The sequence below is a fragment of the Hippopotamus amphibius genome, chromosome 9 (genome assembly GCF_030028045.1).
Source record: "Hippopotamus amphibius kiboko isolate mHipAmp2 chromosome 9, mHipAmp2.hap2, whole genome shotgun sequence".
In the NCBI taxonomy this organism is placed as follows: domain Eukaryota; kingdom Metazoa; phylum Chordata; class Mammalia; order Artiodactyla; family Hippopotamidae; genus Hippopotamus; species Hippopotamus amphibius.
This window is the reverse complement of record NC_080194.1, coordinates 142,538,037-142,564,122: the sequence shown is the minus strand read 5'-3', so window position 1 is coordinate 142,564,122 and position 26,086 is coordinate 142,538,037. Positions and strand designations below refer to the sequence as shown.

At 54.5% G+C, this 26,086-nt stretch overlaps 1 protein-coding gene across 1 annotated transcript in view; it reads left to right on the top strand.

Moving 5' to 3' along the window:
- Positions 1 to 384: 384 nt before the first annotated feature.
- LOC130861077 (uncharacterized) overlaps positions 385 to 26,086 on the top strand; it is a 55,199-nt gene continuing 29,497 nt past the window's right edge. Inside the window, 14 exon segments of the mRNA XM_057749566.1 lie at positions 385 to 420; positions 1,573 to 1,653; positions 3,760 to 3,870; positions 5,208 to 5,295; positions 6,229 to 6,365; positions 6,583 to 6,708; positions 7,761 to 7,955; positions 11,305 to 11,338; positions 11,341 to 11,456; positions 12,086 to 12,208; positions 14,264 to 14,408; positions 23,102 to 23,279; positions 24,332 to 24,640; positions 24,797 to 24,932. Coding sequence (XP_057605549.1) covers positions 385 to 420; positions 1,573 to 1,653; positions 3,760 to 3,870; positions 5,208 to 5,295; positions 6,229 to 6,365; positions 6,583 to 6,708; positions 7,761 to 7,955; positions 11,305 to 11,338; positions 11,341 to 11,456; positions 12,086 to 12,208; positions 14,264 to 14,408; positions 23,102 to 23,279; positions 24,332 to 24,640; positions 24,797 to 24,932 — 1,815 coding nt within the window.

Below are 26,086 nucleotides of genomic sequence, written 5' to 3'. Positions count from 1 at the left end.
TGTGTCTTTCGGGAGACATATTCCTAGGGGATTATCTCATCAAATGTTAGCGGGTGGCATCTGTCCCCCTGCCTGGTGCAGATCTCAGGCAGGCTCACCTGCAGACCAGGTGAGGCACATAGGAACCCTGGGGTTGCCATGGCATTAGACAAGGGGGCCCCCCCGAACCACGCGGGCAGTCCCTGAGCTGCTGAGACACTTAAAGACCAGCTGGGCCCCTGGGGCCCCGCTGATGTCACCGGGGCGGGGCTGACAGGCAGCCAAGTCTCTCCCGCCAGGATAGCAGGGAGCAAGGAGCTCATGCCCCGGCCAGGCATGCCCTCCCGGCCAACCATGCCCTCCCGCCCCGCTGCCGACCCCTCCCTGGCCCGGGGCAGCCCAGCCATGAGGGAGATGGAGCCCAAAGACCAGCAGCTCATGGTGAGCGTCCTCCTCTGCGTGCCTGGACAGTCCTCGGGCTGCGTGTCCCCAGGCTGCCTCCTCCCTGTCCTGGCCTCCTCCTGACCCGCTGCCCCCGGGGCCTGCTTATCACAGGTCAGGTCTCTGTCACCAGCCCGGGTCCCCGTCCAGGGCTCTGCCCCTGCTCTGCTTAGCCTTCCCTCACGGGGAGCGGGCAACCCCCTGCTCCCCAGCTCCCCTCCCCCCCACCAAGCCTCCAGACATCCCTTCAGCCCTGCCCTCTGAATCTCGCTCCCCAGGGAGCTTAGGGCCTGGACACAAACCCCAGGTGGGGTGGGGCAGACACCCCTACCCCGGCCCCATCAGGGCGCCCGAGACCTGACCAGACCTGACTCCTGGGCGACGCGGAAGCTCAGCCCATACGTGGGGTGAGCGGAGGCCAGGAACTCGCGTAGGCTGTCTCCAGAGAGACCCCGTTGTATCCCTGTCCCCGGTCAGGGAGAACCATAGGTACCATTTCTACCAAGAGAAACTTTCCCATCTTACAGATGAGAAAGCAGAGGCCCAGAAGCATCGGACTGGCTTGCTGGGGGCCCACAGCTCACGGTGACCAGGGAGGATCCCGGGGGCCTCCTGAAGGACTCCCGTAGACCCAGGGTGGAGGTGGGGGGCGGAGGGCGGGGCAGAGAACGATGGGAAGCAGAGCCCAGGGACTTTCTACTTAGAAAACCAGCTTTGCTCTGAGAGTGCTCACAGCCTGCATGAAGGCTTGGGTCCCTCGGGTGGCTGGTAAAGAAGCCAGGGTGAGGGCTTCCTAGGTGGCGCAGTGGTTAAGAATCCGCCTGCCAATGAAGAAGCCAGGGTGAGGTGGTGAGGCCCCTTTGCAGCTGTGTGACCTTGGGCAAGTTACTTCACCTCTCTGTGCCTCAGTCTCCCCAGTTCAGACTAAGGAGGGCCGCCTGATCACAGTGCTCCTCTCAGCACCATCGTGAGCTGTGAGCAAGGGAGTCAGCACCTGGTGGGGCTGGGGGTTCAGCGGCCGAGACGGCTTCCCCAGCAGCGGGAGGCTCGCGGGTGGTGAGGGGCTGGTTGGGCCGGGGTCTCTGTGCCCTGGAAGGACCGGGAGCCCCCTGCCCGGGCCCCCAAGTCAGCTGCCGCGTGTCCTGCCCACAGGTGGTGCTCCGGATCCGCCCGCTCAGTGACACAGAGCTGGAGGAGGGGCCCGCCGCTGTGGCCCACAAGGTGGGGGACCAGGTGAGGCTGCGCCACGGGGTCGCGGGTGTGATCGCCTCCCAGCGCCCTCCCTCCCCCACTCACTCGCTCACGCACTCCTTCCATCCTCCCTCCCTCCGTCCCTTCCTTCCAGAAAAATTAACATCAGTGCTCACAGTGGCTGCAAGTTCCAGACACTGGGGTGGAGCCACGGGGGGAGGGGGAACTCCAGGGCCTGCACCCACCCCCCCACCCCTGCTGCCCGGCCTGCCCCCCGCGGCTCCCCTCCTAGTGGGGGCGGGGTGCCGAGCAAGAGAGAAAAGCGTGTTGCCCGGGAGCTCTGCACAGAGAGGTCACGTGGAGGAGGTGGGAGACGTCGGTGGTCTCCAGGGAGAGGCGGTCTGCAGGCCACTCCAGGCCCTGACACAAGGGTGGGCGTGGCCGCTGGAGGCCAGGAGGGGGGCGTGAGCTGGACAGGGCAGGACGGGCCCGGGCGGTTCAGCAGGGGGGGCACCAGGTGTGCAGCTGCAGGAGGGCCCGGTCACCGCGGCCACGTCGCCAAGGATTCCTGCTGCTTGGAAACCAGCTCAGAAGCTGAGCTCTGGGCACAGTTTACGTGTCAGTGCCCGTGGCCATCACTTGCCACATAAATAAATGCCATATTGGGGAATTAAAAAAAACGTGGTCACGTGAACTGCATGTCCCCACTTGTCATCAGAGAGGCAGCTTCACCCAGAACGTTCCCAGGGTGTGTGTACTCGAGGCAGAGGATGGCGGGTGGCGGGGCGGGGGAGGTGAACTGCTGAGGCGGGCGGCCCAGAGGCGGCGTGGGTGAGTGCTGAGTCCACGGAGACCTGAGCAAAGAGAACCCAACGAGACAGTTGTTAAACCGAGGGGAGCAAAGTTTTGCAGGAAAGGGTTTGGCTGAGCTGGGAAGAGCGTTTGCCCGGTCTCAGCGTGGAGACAGCGTGGCTCTGATTCCGTTTCTGACGTGGCCACTCTGGGAGGCGGCGCGCGGGGCTGACTCCGTAGGACGCGGTGGAAACGGCCCTTCCAGGACACAGTGCGGGCCGTGCTCTGCAGAGTCAGGGCGGTGGCACCCAAAGGTCAGCCACGGGAGGCGGGCAGCAGGGCCCAGGCAGGGGAGACTGTGTGCACCTCACCCATTAACACAACGTGAGGTAGAGGAGGCGGGCCGCACCCTCGGAGTCACTGTTACCGCAGATAGTTTGCTGGACTCCATAGCGGCTCTCGAAGGCGTCTCACGGGTCCTCAGATCTCGGCATGTGGCCGATGGTGGGGGCTGCTAACCTCCTCCCAGGGAGCTCTGGCCAGCCCTGCGTGAAACGGGCGGGTGGCCAGGTTGTGCCCCTAAGGCTCCCGGGTTCGTCCCAGGCCCCGCCCCAGAGTAAACAGCTCGACTGGTCTCCCGTTGCCCTGCCCCCCCCCCCCGCCCCCCGGGAAAGGCTCTTTTGAACCGCCCCATCCCCAGAGGCCCCCGTACACCTTGCTGTTTAATTACATGTTTATGTGAGAGAGGAGAGGCCCTGGGGAGGGGGCACCTGGGGTGCTCGGAGAGACAGCACGGGGCTGCAGAGCTGGGGGGTCCTGTCCTCCTCCAGGCACCTGCGGACCCCTCCTCCATTCTCCCCTTTCCTGTAACGGGGTGGGGAATGCAGTCCCCAGGGCTGCGTGCGGAGGGCGCGTAGCAAGGCCGCTCCCTCGGGGCGTTACTGTCCACAGAGCCCCTCCCCACCTCAGGGCACTTACTCGGGGTGCTGTGGCTGGTGGGGCTCTTCCCCGAGCCTTCAGCTCCCAGGCCGGGTGCTCGTGGGTGTCTGGGCTGCCGTCGGGCAGGGCCTGACAGATTCGGCAATGTTTGGGCACTGGTGTGTGAGGGCTGGAGGCAGAGCCCAGCGGGCCTGGGGGGCTCACAGGCGTGGCTTTGGGGGTGAGCAGCCGGGAGACGCTATGCCCTCCGACGGAAGCGGAGAGGCTGCGGCGGGTGAGCACAGAGGGCCGCAGCCCTTCCCGCACCCGGGCCGAAGCCCTGGGTGCCGTTGCGGGCGGGAGCCAGGCCTGGGGTCCCCCCCCGCCCTGATTCTGTGAGCACCCCCTCCTCCGGCCCCCACCTCTCCTGGCTCCTAGACGGTGGTGCTCACGGACCCCGGCGAGGACCCTGAGGACACGCTGCGCACACACCGGTCCCGGGAGAAGACCTTCCTCTTCGACATGGTGTTCGACCAGCACGCCTCGCAGGTGCCCAGCCCTTCCCACCGCCCACAGCCCTGCCGGTCACACCCGCCGAGGGTGTCCTCACGGCCAGGCGGCCTCCTCCGTGACATCTCACGGGGTCTCCCTGGTGAACAAGGAGATTCGTCCTTTGGGTCACTCCAGGGACAAGTAGCAGGAGGCCCCTGCCACGGATGAGGAGCCGCCAGGCGCCCAGGCCTTACACACGTTCTCATTTGTTCCTCCATGTGTCCACGTGTCCGTCTGTCCACCCACCCGTCCATTCAGCAGAGCCGTATCCGGTCCACCATGGGGCTAGAACATACTCCTTACCCACAGGGGCTCACGTCCCTGTGGGCCAGGCCCCGCTCTCTGAGCAGATGGATTTCTTCAACTCCCGAGATCCTAGTGGCGTCGGAAGTAGAGGGGACCTGGACAGTGTCATTTACTGAGCAGCTACTGCATTGTGAGTGCTGTGCTTAAGTACCTGACGCACACTGTCTTACGAACGTCACAGCAACCCTGTAAAATGCACGGTGATATTATCCCCATTTTACCAGTAAGGAAGGTGAGGCTTGAGGAGGTCAGCACCTGGTCTGAGGTCGCACAGCTAGAGAGCTGCAGAACCAGGACAAGGTCCCAGACTGTGTAAGTCCAAGGCTGGAGGACAGAGCACCAGCTTTGGCCTCTGTCCAGCCAGGGCTCACATGCTTCTGAGTTGTGTCACCAACCAGGGCCGTTGGGACAGTTAAGTGAGAGGAAGAGCAGAGCCCAGAGGGGGCTCAGGGAAGGCAGAGGAAGGGGGCTGTCCTTTCTGTCCAGTCCAGCCAAGCCCCCACACCCTCAGACACCAGCCCTGGAGGTGTTCCTCCTTGAATACCCCTGTGGACAGGGAGCTCACACCCCCACACTCTTACCACTACGTACTGCTGCCCTAAATGAAATTCCGCCGGCCCAAAACTCACTCTCTGGACCTAGTTTTGTCCGATAAGAGGAGCCATAATGCTCTTCCAGTCCTCTGCATTCTTTTTTTCGATTTCACTTGATTTGTGCAGAAGCCCTGGAAAGGACTCACGTGTGTTAGCTACCAAGCCTGTCGGGCCTCGCAATGGGAGCTGTCACGTAGGTTCCTGTGCGATCCTCCCTCTCGTGGTCTCAGCGTGGGGCTCAGCACGGTCAAGGCAGCTGCAGGACTGGGGAGGGGCTCACACCGTGGCTGCACTGGCCACTTCTGTGGAGGTCCCTGTTCGTGTCCAGGGGGAGCAGGGAAGTTGCAGGTCCCACATACCTGTCCACTCCAAACAGCCAGGTGCCCGACTCTGGTCAGACTGTACCTTTGACTGTCTCCTCCTGTCTGTCCGCAGGAAGACGTGTACCTTGCCACCACCCAGCACTTAGTGGAAGGCATCATTACGGGATACAATGCGACGGTGTTTGCCTACGGCCCCTCAGGTACCGCCAAGGGCAGTGTCCCATGGAGGGAATGAGGTTGGTGGCAACAGAGCTCCTCCTAACAGCACAAAGCACCTACTGTGTGCTGGCCTTGCGCTGGTCCCTCTGCATCCGTTGGCTCCTTTGGTCCCTGCAGCAGCCCTAAAAGGCAGGTAGAACGATCCCCCTGTCACAGAAGAGAAAACAGCCTCAGAGAGGTAAAGGGACTTCCCCAAGGTCACACAGCTGGTAGCAACGAACCTGGAACTCAACCCAAGCCTGCCCTGTCCTGCCCAGGAGAACCACAGATTTCCTCTCTGCAGTTATAGGCTGGAGTCGGCAAATGCTCGCAAAGCTAAGCTCCCTCTTCTCCTGAAAACTAGAATCCCAGGGGGTCAGAGCTGGACGGGCCCTAACCCCCTCCCTATGCAGGTGGGGAAATTGAGGCCCCGAGAAGCCTTGTCCCGAAATCACGTTTATTTCATTCATTCATTCATACCTTCCTTTATTCAGCAAACACTAGGGAGTGCCTGCTCTGTGCTGTGCTCTCGGAGAGGAAAAGGGCTGTCTGGTCCCTCCTAGAGGGCGAGCGGGTGAGGGAGAGGGGAGGATCCCGTGAAGAGGTCAGCACGTACGTTGGCCCTCCTACTCAGAACAACACAGACCCCTTACAGCGAGTTTGGGGAGAAGGACGGACATCTCTCGGGCCCCCTCCTCGGATGCTGCCCGCACCTTTGCCTTACATCCTCCCACTTTCCCTGCCCAAGTTTTCTTCCCCAGAGTAGCCATCCGTCTGTTCAGGGCATTTTGTTCTTGTTTCCAAAATGGGAACCAAGTGTGTCAGGGCAGCCGGGTGGTTTGCACAACAGAGGCAGCAGGTGTGACCAGGCTCGGGGCGGGGTCCAAGCCCAGCTCAGGATCTCTGCCTCGGCGGGCATCCCGTGTCTCCCGCAGGCACCGGCAAGACCCACACGATGCTGGGCGTGGACGCGGAGCCCGGCATCTACCTGCAGACGCTGACCGACCTCTTCCAGGCCATCGAGGAGACCCGTGACGGCACCGACTGCAGCGTGTCCATGTCTTACCTCGAGGTGAGCCGCCGCCCCCTCAGCTGCCCCGTCTGCAAACCGGGCCTGATCGTGCGTGCAAGGCCCCCCCACCACCACGTTACCCCAAGGGCCCCCTGGCCTGTGGGAAACCTCAGGGAATCCGAGACGTCTCTGGAGATGCGAAGCCCCAGAGAGAGGTGAGCCTCTGTGCTTCTGTAGCACCAAACCTACTGCTTCCAGCGTTTCTGTCTCGTCCCAGGTTTATAATGAAGTGATCCGGGACCTCCTGAACCCGTCCTCGGGATTTCTGGACCTGCGGGAGGATTCCAGGGGCAGCATCCAGATCTCAGGCGTCACGGAGGTCTGCACCTCTAATGCCCAGGAGGTGAGGGTCGCGGGGGCCCACAGAGGGACGTGTGTCTCCTCCACGGCAGCCACGCTCACCAGCGCTTGCAGAGCAGAGCCAGACACGCAGCTCCAAAGCTGCTCCTGAGCTAAGAGAACAGCAAACTTGTGCACCAGCCATCCCTGCCCGCGCTCAGGGCAGACATCACCCGTGCATCACGCACTCTCCCTTCTGCGTCCGGATGCAGCTCTGCAGGCAGTCACAGCCGGTCAGAGTCGGCTCCAGCTCTGAAATCCGCTTGCCATCCTGATCCTCAGTGTTGCTCCCATCACGAGGGCGAGCTGTGGACGTTTCTACGGCCCTCTCTTTCTCCCTTCCCCCCAGCCTCTCTCTCTGCAGCCCCCTGGGGAGAGGGGTGTGCTCCCGCCTGCTCAGAACACTTCAAGGCTCCTTATTGCCTCCACACAGCACAGACTCCTCAGCCTTCAGCCCCTGATGACCGTGTGCTCCAGCCGTGCTGGCCTAGGCCCAAGGCCACCTGCTTTTAGCACCGTCCCTGGTGGGTTTCAGGTGCAGGAGGGGAGCCTTCTCACCTATTCTTTAACAACAACGACCATATCAGTCTCTGTCCACAGGCTCTGTGGTCCTAGCATGCCTGGCATACAGTAGGTGCTCAGCAGAGGCTCACTGGCTTGCTTTCCACAGCTGCTTGTGCACAAGTGGGTATCAGGCCACCTGCCAACTCCAGCAAATCCGTACAACTGCCTGGAGGTCTGTACAGAGAAGGGCTCAGTGAGGAAGAGATGGGTCATCCACTGGTGATGTCTGCCATGGCTAGGGGAGGTGGAAGGGGTGATACACGTGTCAGCAGTCTGCAGTTCCTGCTGCATTAGTTGACTCAATTAATTAATCCCTTCATGCCGCAAACCAGAAACTGCTTCCACTGGATGTGGTTCTGCCATCAGCATCCCAGCCAGGGAAGAGCTGCCCAAAGAAGCTCGGGGGTGCACCCCTCCTTCTCTTGCTCTGCAGGGAGCATGTGACCCCTCAGGGGCCCTTGACAGTCTGCCCGCATCTGCCTCTGTCCTCAGATCATGCAGCTTCTGACCAAGGGCAACCGGCAGCGCATGCAGGAGCCCACAGCCACCAACAAGACGTCGTCCTGCTCCCACGCCGTGCTGCAGGTGACCGTGCGCCAGCGCAGCCGCGCTGCAGACCTGGCAGAGGAAGTGTGCGTTGGGAGGCTCTTCATGGTGGACCTGGCGGGCTCGGAGCGGGCGTCCCAGGTGCCCATCCTCTTCATCCCTGTTACTCGCCGTGTGTCCGTCTGCCCTTTAGTCCAGGAGCAGGACCCTGTCCATCCTTGTCCAACGGCGTCTCCAGCGCCTAGAACAGCACCTGGCCCAGGGGATGCACCTGCTAAACATCTGCGGAGTGAATGAATTCTCTGCAGGCGTCGGGGGCCAGGCTCACGGAGCCAGTATTTACAGAGGGCTTCCCGCGTGGCAGGCTCTCCTGGGAACCGGGAACCAGAGACGCGAAGAAGAGTGACACCCAGGCCCACCCTCGGGGAGCTCGGAGCCTCTGGGGGCGGGAGGGAGACAGAAGTGTGAGCTGGTAATTACAGCACAGGGAGACACGTGCCTTGAGATTCGGGGTCACACAGAGGTGTGGTGCCCACAGGAGGCGGGGGCCTCCTGAGCCTGGAAAGTCATCAGGAGCTTGGTGGGTGTAAGGAAGAGCCCGCAGGCAAAGGGGCTGTGTGTGCAGGGGTGGCTGTAGGAATGCCCTCCAGGGCCCCACCTGCTGCCCTGGCGCTCCTGACTCGAGGCCCTTGGCGGCTCGTGTTGCTGGGAGGGAGGTTGTGCTCAGCGTTGCCCCAGGGGCTGGAGCAGTCTTTGAGGGCAGGACCCCGTGCAGCACCAGGAACAGAGACAGCGCCTGATGGAGCCCAAGTCAGAACAACCGCAGTATTATCAACAAGGGACACGTTCACATCCCTCGGATGCACCGGGCACTTAGTGCTTCATCTACATGATCCCCCAGCACCTGTAGGTTCAGCGACCTCTTGCCTGGTTTACAGATGTAGGGCTAAGTCTCGGGGTGCTGTCACTTCGCCTGCACAAAGCTACCAGGTGGATCCAATCTTTGGGCCCCGGGGTGGGGGTGGGGTGGGTCTGGCCCAAATCCGTGCCTTTCCCTGGTGAGAGGTGTCCTCCGGTTTGCAGCCTGTGCTCTGCATCCTTGGGGCTTGCTGGTGGTTGCACTGCTTCACTCATTCGTGCATTCACCTGCCCTGCAGCTGGCCCTGCCTGTGGTGCTCAGGCTGCTGAGAGAGCAGAGCCTGGCCAGCTGGCCCAGAGGCCAACAGGTTCAATGTAGTGTATTAATATTGTATGAAATCTGAGGTACAGTAAGGCCAACAGATCAGAAGACGACTGCCATTGAAGACATAGTTTGTTGCTCATGGTGCCCAAGAGGAGGGGGCAGGAGAAGCCAGGCAGGGCCACTTGGGGGGAGCACCAGGGTCAGCCAGGGGCAGAGGGAGGGGTGGTGTGGACCAGAGATGTCACGGTGGTTTCTGTGGAAGGAAAGGACAAGCAGGGTGGGCAGGCTGAGAACTGGCCGGTTTGGATCGTTCCAGCAGGCTCTGGGGCACAGGGCCCGTCCCTGGTTGTCTGGTACCTGCCCTGGGTGCCGAGGGCAGGGGGACAGTGGCCCAGAGTGCGGGAGCCTCGTGGAGGAGGGGGCAGGGATGTGGGCTCTGGGTTGGCTGGTTTGCACGTGAAAGGCATGCTCACGGGTGAGGTGCTTGCTATCAGAAGGAACTGGCTGCCCTGGGAGGGGCAGCAGGGCCCCAAGATGACAAAGCATCAGAACACAGAAAATAAAGGCGTCGTTGATACACAGACAGATGTGGGTACAGATGGCTTCATGTAGACAAAGCCAAGTGTGATGGAGGCCTGGGGAGTCTGCCCGCGCCAGCCAGACTTGGCCGTGTGCTCGGGGGGGCGAGGTGGAGACCAGCCTCCTCAGGTCTTAACTCTTGGAGAGGCCACTGGACAGGGGTTCAGACCTGGGTTCTTGTTCTCCCTCTGCTCCAAATAAGCTGTGTGCCTTTGGACAGAACATGGGCCTTCTCTGGGCCTTGAATTTTGTTTTTTTGTTTATAAATTTATTTATTTATTTATTGGCTGCTTTGGGTCTTCGTTGTTGCGCAAGGGCTTTCTTTAGTCACGATGAGCAGGGGCTTCTCTTGTTGCGGAGCACGGGCTTCAGGTGCTCAGGCTTCAGTAGTTGTGGCACACGGACTTTGTTGCTCTGCGGCACGTGGGATTGTCCCAGACCAGGGATCGAACGCATGTCCCCTGCATTGGCAGGCGGAGTCTTAACCACTGCGCCACCAGGGAAGTCCCTGGGCCTTGGTTTTTAAGCTGTGTCCTCAGGTGGCCTAGTGGGCTGTCTTTAGTTCTGCTTGGCTCTCATGGTCTGTCATTTCTTCATAGAAAATCACTCACAAGAGTTTGTTCCAGGGCACAAGGTGTCTGAGAAGGCCCCCTAATTCTGTGGCACAGACGCGTGACACCTGAGCGGCTGCCATGGCCCGGGCCACGCCGGCAGCTCCCACTCAGTGAAAGCAGCAGCTCACGTTTACCACTCGCTTCCTCTTACACATGTTACCCATTAAATCCTCTCTGTGACCTGGGGCTACTGCCCCTTTTGGCAAATAAGGAGACAGAGATGGGCTGGGAGACCCATCCAAGATGTCACTTAAGCTATTCTCAAACCACTCTCCCCACTGGCTCCAAAACCCGTGCCCCTTAAAGAGAAAACGTTGTTTCCTTTCTGATTTCAAATGTAACAAAATCATTGCAGAAAATAGGGAAGACATGGTTAAGCCAAAGGAAGAAAACTTAAGTCCCCGGACAGTAAACATCCTGTCGTGGTGTCCTCCTAAGGCCCCGTCACGCATCTTCACACACTCGTTCAGTGCTCGGCTGTGGAGCCCCCGCTGTGGGCCAGACGCCTGCTGGCACCTGGGCTCTGGGGACATGAGGGTGACAGCTCCCTCATGGAGCTTACATTCTGTGGGGAGCAGTTAGGAAAATAACAAACGCATCAAAGATAACTGCCGAAAGCGCAAAGCGATTTGAAGGAAATACGTAGGGTGGCATGGTCGCCCCTGTGGAGGGAGGTCGGTGGGCACTCCCACAGGAGGACCACCAAGCTGAGACTCGGGGGACAGGAAAGCTTCAGCGTGGGGAGCTTCAGGAAGGCTCCTCGCAAAAACACACACGTTCGTATTTTTGTCATAAAAAGGGGACGGTTCTGCACAGACATCCCTCTGACCCGTCTTTTATCTCGCTGAGCACTGAGCATCTTTTCAACACCAGAAACAGCTCTCCCTCGCCCCCTTTCCTGTCTGCGTACTATTCCACGACAGAGTCCGGGTCGCTTCTGCCTCCAGCCCCAGGGCCGCGGGAGTGCCATCAGGGCTTCCACCCCGAGCCGCCCAGCGTGGGGTGGGGTTATCGCATCCCGCGACCTCAGTCCCCTCTCCCGGGGCCTGGGGTGGGGAGACGGTGGGGGTGGGGGAAGGACCACCACCCCGCCAGCTGGCCTCTCCTCACTCAGACCCAGAACCGCGGCAAGAGGATGAAGGAGGGGGCCCCATCAACCGCTCCCTGCTGGCGCCGGGCAACTGCATCAAGGCGCTCAGCGAGAAGGGCGGCAGCCGGGCGCAGTATGTGAGCTTCCGGGACAGCAAACTCACGCGCCCGCTGCAGGTACGAGCCCCGGGCCAGACGCGGGCGTGGCGGCAGCATCTGACTGTGTCCTTCAGGATTTACGTGGGCCTAAGGGCCCTTCCGGGAACCCCTGAAGGCACAGAAAACCTCTGCGTTCCCTGTAGAAACCGTCTCTAGTCACGGCTCAACTGCCCCCTCCATCCCTCTGAGTGTGGTCCAGCCCGTGTTTGCATACTCCCAGGGACAGGGAGCTCACTGCCTCACCAAGGCTGCCTATCCCATCACAGATGGTCTAAGCATGAGCAATTTCCTCTTCATACTGAGCTGAAGGCTGTCACCTCTGCTCTACAGCAAGGCAGGGTGCAGGCAAACAGACAGCAAAGCAGTAAATAAGTGGCTCTGTAAGTTTGGCCTCTTGGCCTAATCTGCCCACATGAGAGTGGAAGTCAGTGGGGTGGGCCCGCAGCGGCTCCATCGCACCCTGCGCATCACCTCCCCGAGCTCGGAGCCCTGGTCAGGCATCCGCGGCCCTCCTCAGGGTTTGGAGCAGGAACCCCAGATGGGCTGGTCCAGAAAAGCCCGGGACAGGTGGGGGAGGGACGGCAACACCGGGCAGGTGGGGGCCCCGGTTCCCAGCACCCCAGCTCGCTCCCTCCTCCCCTGAGCAGGACGCCCTGGGGGGGAACAGCCGGACGGTGATGATTGCCCACATCAGCCCAGCCAGCACGCACTTCGAGGAGTCGCGGACCACCCTGCTGTACGCCTGCCGAGCCAAGAACATCAAGACCAGGGTGCGCCGCCCCCTCCCCGCCGCCCCCGCCCCTCCCCCACCGCCCCCGCCCGCCCCCTCCCCGCTGCCCCCCGCCCCTCCCCCGCTGCCCCCGCTCTTTCTCACCTTCCCTCCCCTCCTCCCTCTCTTTTTTTCTCCCACCTGCTCATTGAATTATACAGCCCTCCCCTGGAGACTCTAGGGGAGGGTCCCTTCCAGCTTCCATGGCTCCTGGCCCTCGCCTTGTGGCCACATCCCTCCAATCTCTGCTCCATCTTTCAGGGCCTTCTCCTCCCTTTGTTTTTCTCCTTCTCCTCTCTAACGAGGGTAGTTGGCATTGCTTTTAGGGCCCTCCCCAATTCAGAATGATCTCATCTCAAATCCTTAATTACATCTGCAAAGACCCTTTATTCCAAATAAGGCCGCATTGGCAGGGTTCTGGGACTGGACACGTCTATGCGCCTGGCATCGCTGTAGGCTCTCAGCGTGATTTGATTTATTGAATTCTCAACAGCCTCTCCCTAGGAGGTAGGTCCTGTTATCGTCCCATTTCACAGACCGGGCAGCTGAAGCACAGAGAGAGAAAGCAACTTCTCTAACCTTGCACAGCTGGGGCAGAGCGGGTGTGGGGCCCCGGGGGCCTGGCTCCAGAGTCCATGCCTCAAACCGCTGTGCTCTCCTGTCTACATCGCAGTACTCAGTCTAAAGGATTCATCTCTTCAGGCTGTGTGAGAGTCAGTGAGGTAGCGCATGTTAGCCACTAAGTACAGGGGTGACCGGTGGTCAACACATGATAGGTGTTAGTTTTTTTTTTTTATTACTATCATTTGTCAACAGACATGTGATGAGCCCTTCCCAGTGCCCAGCTCTGAGGCAGGCACCACAATAAGGCCACCACCATCGTCTTCATCCTCAGACCGCCTGCTCCCACACAAATCCTGAGCTTAGCATAGGGGGAAGGGGGCAGCTATAAAACATGAACCTACACAGATGAGTATGTCATTTCCAGCTGTGGCGAGTGCTCTAAATGAGAGCCTCAGGCCATATGAGGAAGGATTGCAGAGAAGGCTGACTTTAGAGGGGTCTTCCACCAAGGGGGCCGGGTCCTGCAAGGGAGCTGAGCCCCGAATGATAAAGGGAGCGTGTCTGTGCAGCCTGAGGGCGGTGCACACGTCTGGTAAAACTTCAAGCGTGTGTGCCCTGCGGCCAGCAGTGTCAGCCTCCAAATCTATCAGAGAGAAACTCGGACCCATGTGTCACAGGAAAGCCCCAAAGTGCCCATTGAAGGGGACAGGACAGCTACCTGGTGCGTCCCTCCTCCGGCCTGCTCTGTAGCTGTTACAGAGAATGGGGTAGACCCTCGTGCAGACAGATGGCCTCTAAGACACATCGTTGCACCAGAAAAGCAAGTTAGAGAATAGCAGTTACAGTCTGATATAATTTATGTAAACCCCTCCAAGCTGGACCTATACCCCCCGAACTCTCCATGTGTATCTCCCTAGATACACATATGCGTATAAAACCACCCCGAAAGAGATCCCGGACGAGCACACACCACGATGGTAGCTGTGGTTACCCCTGAGGAGGGTCTCCAAAAACCTCTTCATGAATCGTTTGAACTTTTTTTTTATTGTGGCAAAATATACACAACATAAAATTCACCACGTGAACCATTTAAATAGCAGCGTTCGGTGGCATTAAGTACATTCCCCTTGCTGTTAACCGTCACCACCGTCATCTCCAGAACTTTCCATCCTCCCAAACTAAGACTTTGTCCCCATTGCACACTGACCCCAGCCCCAGCCCCCAGCCCCTGGCCCCCAGCTTCCACTTTCTGTCTCTCTGAACCCGACCCCTCCAGGGCCCTCACGTGTAGAATCATACTGTGTCTGTCCTTCTGTTTGTGGCTTATTTCATTTTTCATGATGTCCTCAAGGTCCACTCATGTCATAGCAGGGGTCAGAATCTCCTTCTAAGGCTGAATAGTACTTGCACATTTCTGGTGTAAATCCATCGTGACAGGTGCTCTTCGCGGGGCAGCCGGCCGGCCCTGACCTTGCCCACGTCCCGCCAGCAGGTCAAGCGCAACCTGCTGAACGTGTCCTACCACATCGCGCAGTACGCAGACGTCATCTCCGACCTGCACAGGCAGATCGAGCGCCTCAAGGCCAAGGTGGAGAAGCAGGAAAAGAGAAGTGAGCCCCGCGGCCGGGATGCTCAAGGTAGGGCTGCGCACACGCCTGGCGCCTCCTGCCACCAGGATGCCCGGCACACCTGAGGCCCACTGCCTCCTCCCGCCCCGCCTGGAGCAGGGTCCACACTGGGCATCCCACCCAGGTCTCTGGTCACCCGCGTGGGCTCTGTCCCAGCCCTGCCACGACCTCACCCTGTGACCACCGAGCGCCCCGCCTGGCTTTACCTGCGACCTTGGGAGGCAGGCATCTCTCCCCTCTCTTCTGATCTCTTCCTTCTTATCTTTCTTCGGCTTTTCTTCTTTCCTGCCTACTTTTTTTTCCCCTCCCAAATCAGTTTTTTTTTAAATCTTTTCATGTTGGAATAATTTTAAATTATTTTACTCTGTAGAGTTCCCAGCTTCCCCTCATGTTAGCATCCAGGACCTTCAAAAAAATGCATTGAGGCAAAACTCACATAACATAAAATTTGTCATCTTAAAGTGAATACTTCGTTCAGAGCATCCGGTACACCCACCATGTTGCGTAGCCGCCACCTCTGTCTCGTTCTGAAACGTTTCCTTCCCAAAGTGAAACCCGTATTCTCTAGGCAGCTTCTCTCCCTCCAGCCCCGCCTTATCCCCAAATCGATTTGATCTAGGCCTGCTTTTGGTGTAGAGCACATCATAGTTTTACCCTAAAATTATAAAATTAATCAGTAAGTTTAAAAGGTGCCCTTAAAAAAGACCTGTAACGAAGTCAAGTAGACGTATGTACACACACACACACACGTTCTTTTGGTTTATTAAGATAAGTTTTGGCATAGTAAATAAAGGACTTTTGAAAATCAATGAGAAAGAACCAACATTCCAATTTAAAAATATGGGTGAGGAAAGGAATAGATAATTCAGAGAGTCTCTAGTGGCCATAGACATAGGAAAAGATTCTCAATTGCATTAGGAAACAGAGACACAAATTGAAACATTTTCACTTATCAGACTGGCTAAAATTAAAACGTCAAGTAGTATTAAATGGATAATATAAAATAAAGTGTGGAAATGGCAGCCTTAAACTCTATTATTGGGAGTCTCTTTGGAGCCTGTTTTAGCAGCATCTGTTCAAACTTTCAAGTGTGTGTGTTCTGTGGCAATTTCCCCCAAATCTACCATGAGGCACACGCACTCACATGCCCAAGGGGGCTGTGTGAGGAGAAAGCGCCCATCAAAGGGGACAGGACAAGCTAACTGGTGGGTCCCTCCTGTGGACCACCCTGCAGGGTTACAGAGAATGGGGCAGACCCATCTGTGCAGACACAGCCTCCAAGGCCGTTGCTGGATGAGAAAAGCAAGTTACAGAATAAGAGCCATAGCCTGATATAACCTACCCCCCAGAAAACCCATACGTCTCCTTAGATGTACAAAACTGCACAGAAAAAGATCCAGAAGGGCACGTATCACAATGATAGCAGTGGTTTCCTGTGGGTGGGGGGAGGGGGTGATCAGATGGCCTATCAAGTCATGACGTATTATTTGAGTTTTTATAACAAAAGCCTGTTCCCGTATTACTTGCGTAAATACATCATATTTAAAACGTTTCTTGATTGTTATAGTAATATGTTTATCATTCAAAACTTGGAATATGCTGCAAAGTGTAAGAGGAAAATAGAATTCCCTCATAATCCCACACCTTGGCGATACCGCTGTTAGCATTTAGCTGTTTCCTTCCAGTCTCTTGAATAAATCCTTACACACATACACAGCAAGACTGGGAGCTGGGATTATGCAGTCTCACACGTTTAATGAGTGCCTACCATGTAACAGGTGCAATCAGTGTTGGGGATGCCGGGAGGGAAGGAGCCATACACAGATCGGGGTCAGAGTCATCCAGCACAGGAGCTGCATGTGCAAAGGCCCTGGGGTGGGAGTGGCTTTGGTGGCACCTGAGGAGAGGTGCGTGGTGGGCGCCGAGGCTGGAAGATGTTGAACGGGGCCTGGGTTTGTCTTGAGTGTAACAGAGGCCAAGGAGAGCTTGAGCAGGACAGCGACATGCTAGGAGCCCCCTGGAGACGTGTAGTCGAGAAGTGGAAGTGAGATCACCCACAGGGCAGGTGAGCGATTCTCCAGGGTTGGGGGTTTTGCCTGGAGTCCATGACAGGAGTTGAGGAGGCCAGGGGTGACCACAGTGGTCAACTGTGAGCACCACGTAGAGGAGGGAAGCAGAAAGTGCTCTCACTCCTGTTATGGGGATTTTCCAGTCCTCACGGAAGGAGAAAGAACTGTATAAGTGAGGCCTCATTACCCACCCTCCCCGCCTTTTTTCTTCCCACTCACTTCCCTCGTCCTATTATCTTGAAGCAAATTCCAGTCAGCATATCATTTTATGCATAAATATGTCAGCCTGTAATCCCTACAAAATAAAGGCTCCTTACAAACACATAACCACAGGATCATTTCCACAGCGTAAAAAATGTCAACAGTGTTGTGTTCATATCATCAGAGAGCCGACTGGCGTTCACATTTCCAACAATCTCAGCGATGTCATAAATCGCTTTTATTTTTGAGCTAGGATCCCTAGAAAGTCCACATCTTGAATTTGGTTGACAGATCTTAATCTTTTAAGCCTCTTTTATTCGAGAGGCTTTCCCGCTCCACTTCTGTGGGTTTTCCTTTTGATTCTTGTTGAAGAACCTGGGTCGTTTGTCCTGGTGTTTCTGGCCGTCTGGTTTTGTTGTCTGCAGGTCCCTCTGTGCTCTGTGCTTCCTATACATGGGTGTCTAATGCCTCGAAAGAGGAAGTTTTGAATACTTTTATAAAGAACAGAATTGAGAGCACATTGTTTTGGGGATGAGGGGGCGATAGCGCAAACACGGTGGAGTGGACGGACTGGAGGGTTTTGGGGCTGGCGGGGCCGGCGGGGCTGCAGAGCCTGGGGGGCGGCCCAGGGTCAGTGGAGGGTAGGATCTCTGGGGGAGAGGAGGCCAAGGAGTGAATAGAAGGAGACTGGATAATTCGGAGGACTTTGGAGTCACCAGGGATGGTGAGCAAGCAGAGGCGAGGAGAAGCTCGGGCAGAGCGATGAGAAAGTTATCTGTGGAGGAGGGAGTGTGGCCACCGCACTGAAGAGGTGCTGGTGATGGGGTGATAACGCATGCTTCAGAGGAGCTGGAGAAAGACACTCGCAGGGAATTCACTTCCGGAAAGAGCAGGAGGATGCCTGCCTCAGCCCAGCCCCAGAGGTCAGAGGGGCACAGGAGAGAAAACAGCCTCCCTGGGAGGGCTGCTCGGAGATAGCCCCGCCACCATTTTTTTCAGGCTTTATTGAGATATAATTGACACATAACATTGTGTGAGTGTAAGGTGTACACGGCGGTGACTTGATACTGTATGCTTTGAATTATTGCCACGGTGAGATCCGTAACACTTCCTTCCCTTCACACAATTACTATTTTTTTGTTGTTGAGGTGGTGAGAACATTTAAGATCTATTCTCAGCAACTTTCAAGTATACAATACAGTATTGTTAACTAGTAGTCGCCATGCTGGAATTAGATCCCCAGAACTTACTCATCTGATAACTGGAACTGTGTACCCTTTGACCCCCAGTGTCTCCCCATCTTCCCCACCCCTGCCTCTGGCAACCAAGCATCTGTTCTCTGTTTCTAGAGTTTGGCTTTTTTTTAGATCCCATGTATAAGGGAGATTATACAGTATTTGTCTTTTTCTGTCTGACTTTTCACTTAGCATAATGCCCTCAAAGTTCATCCATGTTGTCACAGATGACAGGATTTCCTTCTTTTTTATAGACAAATAATATTTCATTGTGTACATATGCACCGTATTTTTTTAATTCATTCATTCATCTGTGGGGTGCAGATGTCTCTTTGAGACAGTGAGTCAGTTTCCTTTGGGTAGATGCCTAGGAGTCGGATTGCTGGATCATATGGTGGTTCTGTTTTTATTTTTTTTCTGTTTTGTTTTTTGGGTCGCACTGCGCGGCTTGTGGGATCTTAGTTCTCTGACCAGGGATTGAACCCGGGCCCTCAGCAGTGAAAGCTTGGAGTCCTAACCACTGGACAACCACGGAATTCCCCTATTTTTAATTTTTTTGAGGCACCTGCATGCTGTTTTACATAATGGCTGTACCAATACACATTTCCACCAACATTTAACAAGGGTGTCCTTTTCTCCACATCCTCACAACACTAGTTATCTCTTGTCTTTTTGATGGCAGCCATTCTAACAGGTGTGAGGTGATATCTCATTGTGGTTTTGACTGGCATTTCCCTGATGATTGGTGATACTGAGTACCTTTTCATCTGCTCGTTGGCCATTTGTATGTCTTCTTTGGGAAAATGTCTATTCAGGTCCTTCATCTATTAAAAAATTAGATTATTTGTTTCTTGCTATTGAGTTGCATGAGTTCCTTATATATTTTGGATATTAACTCCTTAGCAGGTATTATATTATTTACAAATGTTTTCTCACATTCTACAGGTTGCCTTTTCATTTTATTGATTATTTCTTTTGCTGTGCATAAGCTTTTTAGTTTGATGTAGTCCCACTTGTTGATTTTTGCTTTCATTTGTTGTGCTTTTGGTGTCGTATCCAAAAGAATCACTGGCAAGACCAATGTCAAGGAGCTTTTTTCCTATGTTCCTCTAGAAGTGTTACAGTTTCAGAGAGTCTTTTCTTTTTTAACTGAAGTATAGTTGATTTACAATGTTGTGTTAGTTTCAGGTGTACAGTGCAGTGATGTATATATATATATGAACATATATATTCTTTTTCAGATTCTTTTCCCTTGTAGGTTATTACGAAATGTTGAGTATAGTTACTGTGCTATAAGTAGGTCCATACAGTCTTACATTCAAGTCTTTATCCGTTTTGAGTTCATTTGGGGGCATGGTATAAGATATGGCTCCACTTTCATTCTCTTACACGTGAAAATCTAGTTTTCCTGGAACCATTTATTAAAGAGACTATCATCTCCCTATTGAGTATGCTTGGCTCCCTTGTCAAATATTAGTTGACTTTATGTGTATGGTTTTATTTCTGGGCTCTTGATTCTATTCCATTGGTGTTTGCATCTGTTTTTATGCCAGTACCATACTGTTTTGATTACTATAGCTTCATAATATAGTTTGAAATCAGGATGTGTGTTGCCTTGTGCTTTTTTTCTCAGGATTGCTTTTTCTACTTGGGGTCTTTTGGGATTTATTTTTTCTATTTCTGTGTAAAATGCCATTGGAACTTTGATAGGCATTGCATTGAATCTTCAGGTAGCTTTGATTAGTATGGACATTTTAACTATATTAATTCTTGTGATTCATAAACAAGGGATATCTTACAATTTATTTGTGTTTTCTTCATTTTCTCTCATTGGGGTCTTATAGTTTTGAGTGTATAGCTCTTTCACCTCCCTGGTTAAATTTATACTTAAGTGTTTTATTATTTTTGATGCTATTGTAAATTATATTGTTTTCTTTATTTCTTTTTCAGATCATTCATTGTTACTGTATAGAAATGCAACTTACTTTTTTTTAATAAGTTTATTTATTTTATTGGCTGTGTTGGGTCTTTTTTGCTGTGCGCGGGCTTTCTTTTAGTTGCAGTGAGTGGAGGCTACTCTTCATTGTGGTGCATGGGCTCCTCACTGCCGTGGCTTCTCTTGTTGCGGAGTACGGGCTCTAGGCGCGTGGGCTTCAGTAGTTGCAGCACATGGGCTCAATAGTTGTGGCGCATGGGCTTAGTTGCTCCATGGCATGTGGGATCTTCCTGGAGAAGCGATCGAACCCGTGTCCCCTGCATTGGCAGGTGGATTCTTAACGACTGCGCCACCTTGGAAGCCCCTGCAACTTACTTTTGTATGTTGATTTTGAATCCTGAAACTTTACTGAGTTCATTGATTAGTTCTAACAGTTTTTCGGTGGAGTCTTTAGGATTTTCTATACATAAAATTATGTCAGGAAATCCCTGGTTGTACCGTGGTTAGGACTCTGTGCTTTCACTGCCAAGGGCCCAGGTTCAGTCACTGGTCGGGGATCTAAGACCCCGCAAGACAGATGGCGAGGACAAAAAAAAAAAAATCATGTCATCTGCAAACAGAAAATTTTACTTCTTCCTCTCTGACTTGGCTGTTTTCTCCTTTTCTGATTACTCTGATTAGGACTTGCAGTACTGTGTTAAATATGGGCGGAAGCGTGGGCACCCTTGTCTTGCTCCTGATCTTAAAGGGAAAGCCTTCAACCTTCACCACTCAGTATGATGTTAGCTGTGGGCTTGTCATATATGGCTCTTATTATCTTGAGATACATTCCTTCTGTACCTACTTTGTTAACAGCTTTTATCATGAAAGGACGTTGGGTTTTGTTAAATACTGCTGATCAAGTACTTTTGTCAAATACATACGGGATGATCACATGGCTTTTGTCTTTCATTCTGTTTGTATGGTGCATCACAGTTACTGATTTGCATATGTGGAACCATCCTTGCATCTCAGAGATAAGTTCCACCTGACTATGGTGTATGGTCTTTTAATGCACCATGGAATTGGGGTTTCTAGCATTTGTTGAGAATATTTTCACCTATGTTCAGCGAGAGTGTTGACCTGCGGTTTTCTTTTCTTGTAGTGGCCTTGTCTGGCTTTGGTATCAGGGTAATGCTGGTCTTATAAAACAAGTTTGGGAGTGTTCCCTTCTTTTCAGTTTTTGGGAAGAGTCTGAGGATTGGTGTTAATTCTTCTTTGAATGTTTGGTGGAATTAACCCATGAAGACTCTGGCCCTGGGCTTTTCTTTGTTGAAAGGTCTTTGATTACTGATTGAATCACCTTACTCATTATTGGTCTGTTTAGATTTTCTGTTTCCTCATGATAAAGGCTTGGTAGGTTTTATGTTTCTAGGAATTTATCAGTTTCTTCTAGATTAACCAATTCGTTGACATATAATTGATTGTACTAGTCTTATGATCCTTTGTATTTCTGTGGTATCAGTTGTAATGTCTCCTCTTTCGTTTGTAATTTTATTTATTTGCATCTTCTTTTTTTCTTGGTAAGTTTAGGTAAAGGTTTATCAATGTTGTTTATCTTTTCAAAAAAACAGCTCAATTTTGTTGGTATTTCCTCTTGTTTTCATGTATTTCTGCTCTCATCTTTGTTTTCTCCTTCCTTCTGCTAACTTTGGGTTTAGTTTGTTCTTCTTTTCCTAGTTCCTTGAGTCACTGCTATCGTTTTGATGTGTCCCTTTCTGGATCTTATTCTCTGCGATGCTATAGACATAAATGTATCCAGGGACGTATGTGGTTTGTGTGTATGTGTATGGTGGGGATGGCTTTGGGTTTTTATATAGATGACGTCAGACTATAGCTGTTATTCTTTAACTTGTTTTTCTCATCCGACGATGTGTCTTGGAGGCTGTCCATCTGCACAGATGGGGCTACTTCATGTCTTTAACAGCTGTAGAGGGTTCCATAGGATATCCGCACTGGAGTCTGCTTATCCTGTCCCTTCTGATGGGCACTTTGGGGCTTTCCGGTCACATAGCCTCCTTTTGCACATGGGTGCCTATTTCTCTTTTTAAATTTGGGGCTCAGATTTCTGTTGGAGCAAGAGGGTGAAGGAAAATTTCAAAAAAGAGGGGTTGTGGTTGATGACAGGCTGAATCCCATGGGACCAGCAGAGGACTTCAGGGGCTGGTGTGGGTAGAAGATGGGGTGGCTGTAGAGAATCTGGAAAGCTAGGTGATGATCGTGGGCTCCTCTGGGGTCAGGGGTCAACAGGGATGCATGCCATAATGGCTGTCACTCTGCCGGCCTATTATTTATTGGGACTGGTCTTGGTGGTCTGAGGAGGTGGGCAGCGTCATGGAGGGGATGAGGGTCTTGTGGTGAGTCCCAAGGGCACGAGGGGCTTCCCTTGGGTCTTTCTGGCAAGCCTAGGGCAGCAGTGGGATGCTGGTGCCATGGCTCTGCCAGAGTCCTTCCTCTGTGAGCATTTCCTAGGGTACCGTGTGCTCCCCAAGAGCTTTGTTTTAATGACTATGATGATTTGGTCATCTGGATGCATCATACCTTATTTCACCGATCCCAGATTGCTTCATGGTTAGGGAAAAGGAATCCCTTGACCACTGCCCTCAAGGTCAGGGGAACTGGCTGCACGTGACCAGAGTGGAGATATCTACTGGGACAGGCAGGGAAATCCATCCGTTAATCACTGGACAACCGTTAGATAGGAACTGACCATGGGAAACAAAAAGACAAAAATAGTTTTGTTCTGTGGAACTTACGTTCCAAGCAGAAAAGGCAGGTGTTGAACTTTTATCATGAAATGTTACCCAAGGATCCATATGCAGATGGCTGCCAAGGAGAAGGTAGGATGTTACCAGAGCGAGTGCCAGATGGACCCAGACTGAGAGTCTGGGAGGGTTTCCCTGAGGAAGTGAGGTCGGAGCTGAGACAGCTAGCCCAGCCCCATTCTTCCTGAGACTCAAACTGATGCAACCCGGCCCCAAAAACAGGCACAGAGAGACTCTAAATCCCTCTGAATTACTCATCCAAGTATCCCCCCACCGGCCCATCCCTCCATTCATCATCCACCCACCCAGCCATCCTCCATCCTTCATCCACCCATCCACACACACTGTATATAAAGCCCCTCCTTGGACCGGATCCTACGCTTCTGGGCAAGCATGGATTCAACCCTGGCCTAGGTGGCACTGCTCCCGGTGCAACCAGCTCTCTTCCTGCCCCCAGCCACCATCCCTCCGCCCGACGCAGAGGAGGACAGCCGCCTGCAGATGAACAAGATCCGCGCGCAGCTCATCGGGGCCTTCAAGGAGCAGCTGGAGATGCGGCGCAGCCTGGTGGAGCTGGAGAACACGAGCATCGAGCTGCACGTCGACAGGTCCCGCCACCTGCTGACCATCGCAGAGTGAGCAAGCCCACCCTCCCAGGGACGGGCAGGAAAGCCAGCAGGGCCTGGGGTGGAGGGAGTTCCTTTTTTTTTTGCTACTGTCCAGCCTTCCTCTACGGTCGGCGGGTCCCCAGGGGGACTTTAGCCAAGGGTGCCCTCCCTTCCCTGCTCTCCTGGGCTGTGGCTAAGCTAGGCCGGTGGGAGAGGCTCCTAGGCCCCTTGGACTTCCTTCTACAGGCTGGAGTCCAGGGCCAGCCCTGGCAGGTTAGGGCCAACTCCACTGTGCAGCAAGGATGTTGAGGTCAGAGAAGATGTGGGTTTGCCCTAGGTTGTGCGTCCACTCGGCCAGGGTCTTGCTGCCATTCCATACTCGCTTGTGGTTCATGCCTCCTGTGAGTAACTGACCGTGTGGAGAGGGACTGGCCGTGCAATTCGTCACCCAGATCAGGACAGACTGGAGGGGGAGGTGTCACCAGGACCGCCCTGGACAAACCAGGACACGAGTCCATCCTGCGTACAGGCCCCGGAGCTGAGGCTGGAGTCCATTTCTTCTCCTCCTCCTTCCTTCCTGTTTATTGTCTTCGTTATGCAAACAGCAGGGTGCCTGCTCTACAGGACTTCTCATGAAGGAAGTGCTGTCTCTGTCCCATCCGCCGCGGCCGCCGGGTGCTCCGTGGTAGCTGAGGTTCTGTCTGGAGCCCTTTGCAGGTGTCGCCCGAGCCAGGCCACCCCAGCCCGGCCTCACGGTGCCCCAGGTGTGCTGCTGTCCCCAGGGTTTCCAGCTGCGGGAGCGGGCGCGCGTACATGGCAGGCGGCCCACCGTCACCCGGAAGGCCTCGGCGATCCTGCCACAAACGTGTACCGCTTGTTCTGCTTCCTTCCGAGGTTGCTTGTGACCTCCTGTTTTTCATCAGCATAGGTATCAGATAGGCCCAATTCTGTCCATTTTCATGCCCGTGCCTGCCCGTAGACGAGCCGGGACCAACAGGGCTCCAGAACAGGAGATGCCAGGGCGCGCAGTCTGGGCGTGGCCTTCACGCTGACCCCTGACCCCTCTGTTGTGGCTGCAGCTGGGAGCGGGAGAAGACCCACCACCTCACGCACAGGGACAGGCCGCCCGAGAGGAACGAGGAGCCGGCGGAGGGCTTCGGGGATGGGGACGTGGGCGAGTCCGCAGAGCCGCACGAGGTGGCCCTGGCCAGAGAGGAGGTCAACGTGCTTCTGGCCAAGCAGCGGAAAACCGCGACCCTCAAGGTGCGGGGGGGGGTTGGGGGGCCGGGCGCGCTGCAGGCACAGCAGCGCTTTTTGACAGTGGCCGGTGCGCCGGGCCCTCCTACAATAGTCCGATGGAGTGGGCCAGTCATGGCCACTCTACAGACGTGAAAACTGAGGCTCAGAGAGGAGAGAAATTGTCCCCGATCCCCAGACAGCAGGACCTGACCTGAGTCCGACTCCAAAGTCCACGCCCCCTCGAGTTAGACTGACGGCTACACGTGGGGCGGGGGGCGGAGAGGGCCGTGGAAATGGGGCACGAGTGGTGACGTGGTGTCCACTGAGACCCCCTGCCTGCCCATCTATGGGCGGACGGCCACCCCCTCCCCCCGGAACGGCAAAGCCTCGCGCTCCACGTGGGCGCCTGCACCGCAGTCCCGCACGGCGCCCTCCATCAGCGTCTGCTCAGTCTCCCCAAGTCAGAGGAAGCCCAGACTCCAGGCTCCTCTCCGGAGAAAGAACTCTTCTCACATTCCTGTCTTCTGAGAAGAGCTGGCTATTTATATGAGCTATTTATATAATAGCTGGTTATCTAATAGTCTCACTTCAGAAAAATGACAGAACTGGCATTTGATGGAGACTTTGGGGAAAATGCTAGTGAGGCTGGCGACCACTGCATCTCATTAGTTAAATGTTAGCAGGTGTATTTTCAGGCAAGTGGAGAAAACATCTGATGATGTCATGTTGCTAAAAGCAGACAGCGTTTATTTCACTTCAAAGCTATTTGCCAAACCAAGAACCTCTTAATATTGTTGCATCTGCCTGCAGCAATTTGGAGATTACATGATCTCACTGCAAAAGTTCTTCAACATTTAAAAATAAGAAAAACGCCTTTTTCTTAACCAGATAACGTGCATCAGCAGAGAGCAGGGCCTTCGAGAGCCAGGTGTCGATACTGAGGTGTAGCACATAAATGTGAGTCTACTCATGAGTTAATTAGTTAGTTGATCAGTCAGTCAATAATAAATCAATGTTTTAAGTGTCTTGCTCAGTGCCAGGCCCTGAGCACATAAAGATGAACAGGATACTAAGACTTAAGCTGTCACTCTCCTGGGAAGAGACACAAACAACTGCGTACCATCCAGTATGGTAGCAGGATAGCAGGCTAGCAGATAACACACGCAGGGACAGGGTGCCGGGGAGCTGGCAGAGGGGCTGATGGTTCAGCCGGGGGGTCTGGGAGGACCTCAAGAAGGAGAGTAGGCTCTTGCTAGGGGAGCTGAGCCAGCTCTGCCCAAAGTGGTCCCCTCTCGATCCCAGAGGATGAAGATGCAAAAGGCTGGAGCACGTCCTCTTGGGCTGCACTGGGGGCTGTTACCCGACCTGCTCCCAGGGACCATGATTTTGGGGATGAGATGTGGGCAGCTGCGGCCTGGGTGTTACTTTCTGGAGTTACGTGGTGTGGTGGTGATTTTAGGTGTCAGCTTGGCCAGGCCTTCGTACCCAGTGATTCCATCCAATGCTAATCTAGGTGCTGCTGTGAAGGTATTTGGTAGGTGAGGTGAACATCTACAATTGGCTGACTGTAGGTGAAGGTTATCGCGGACCGTGTG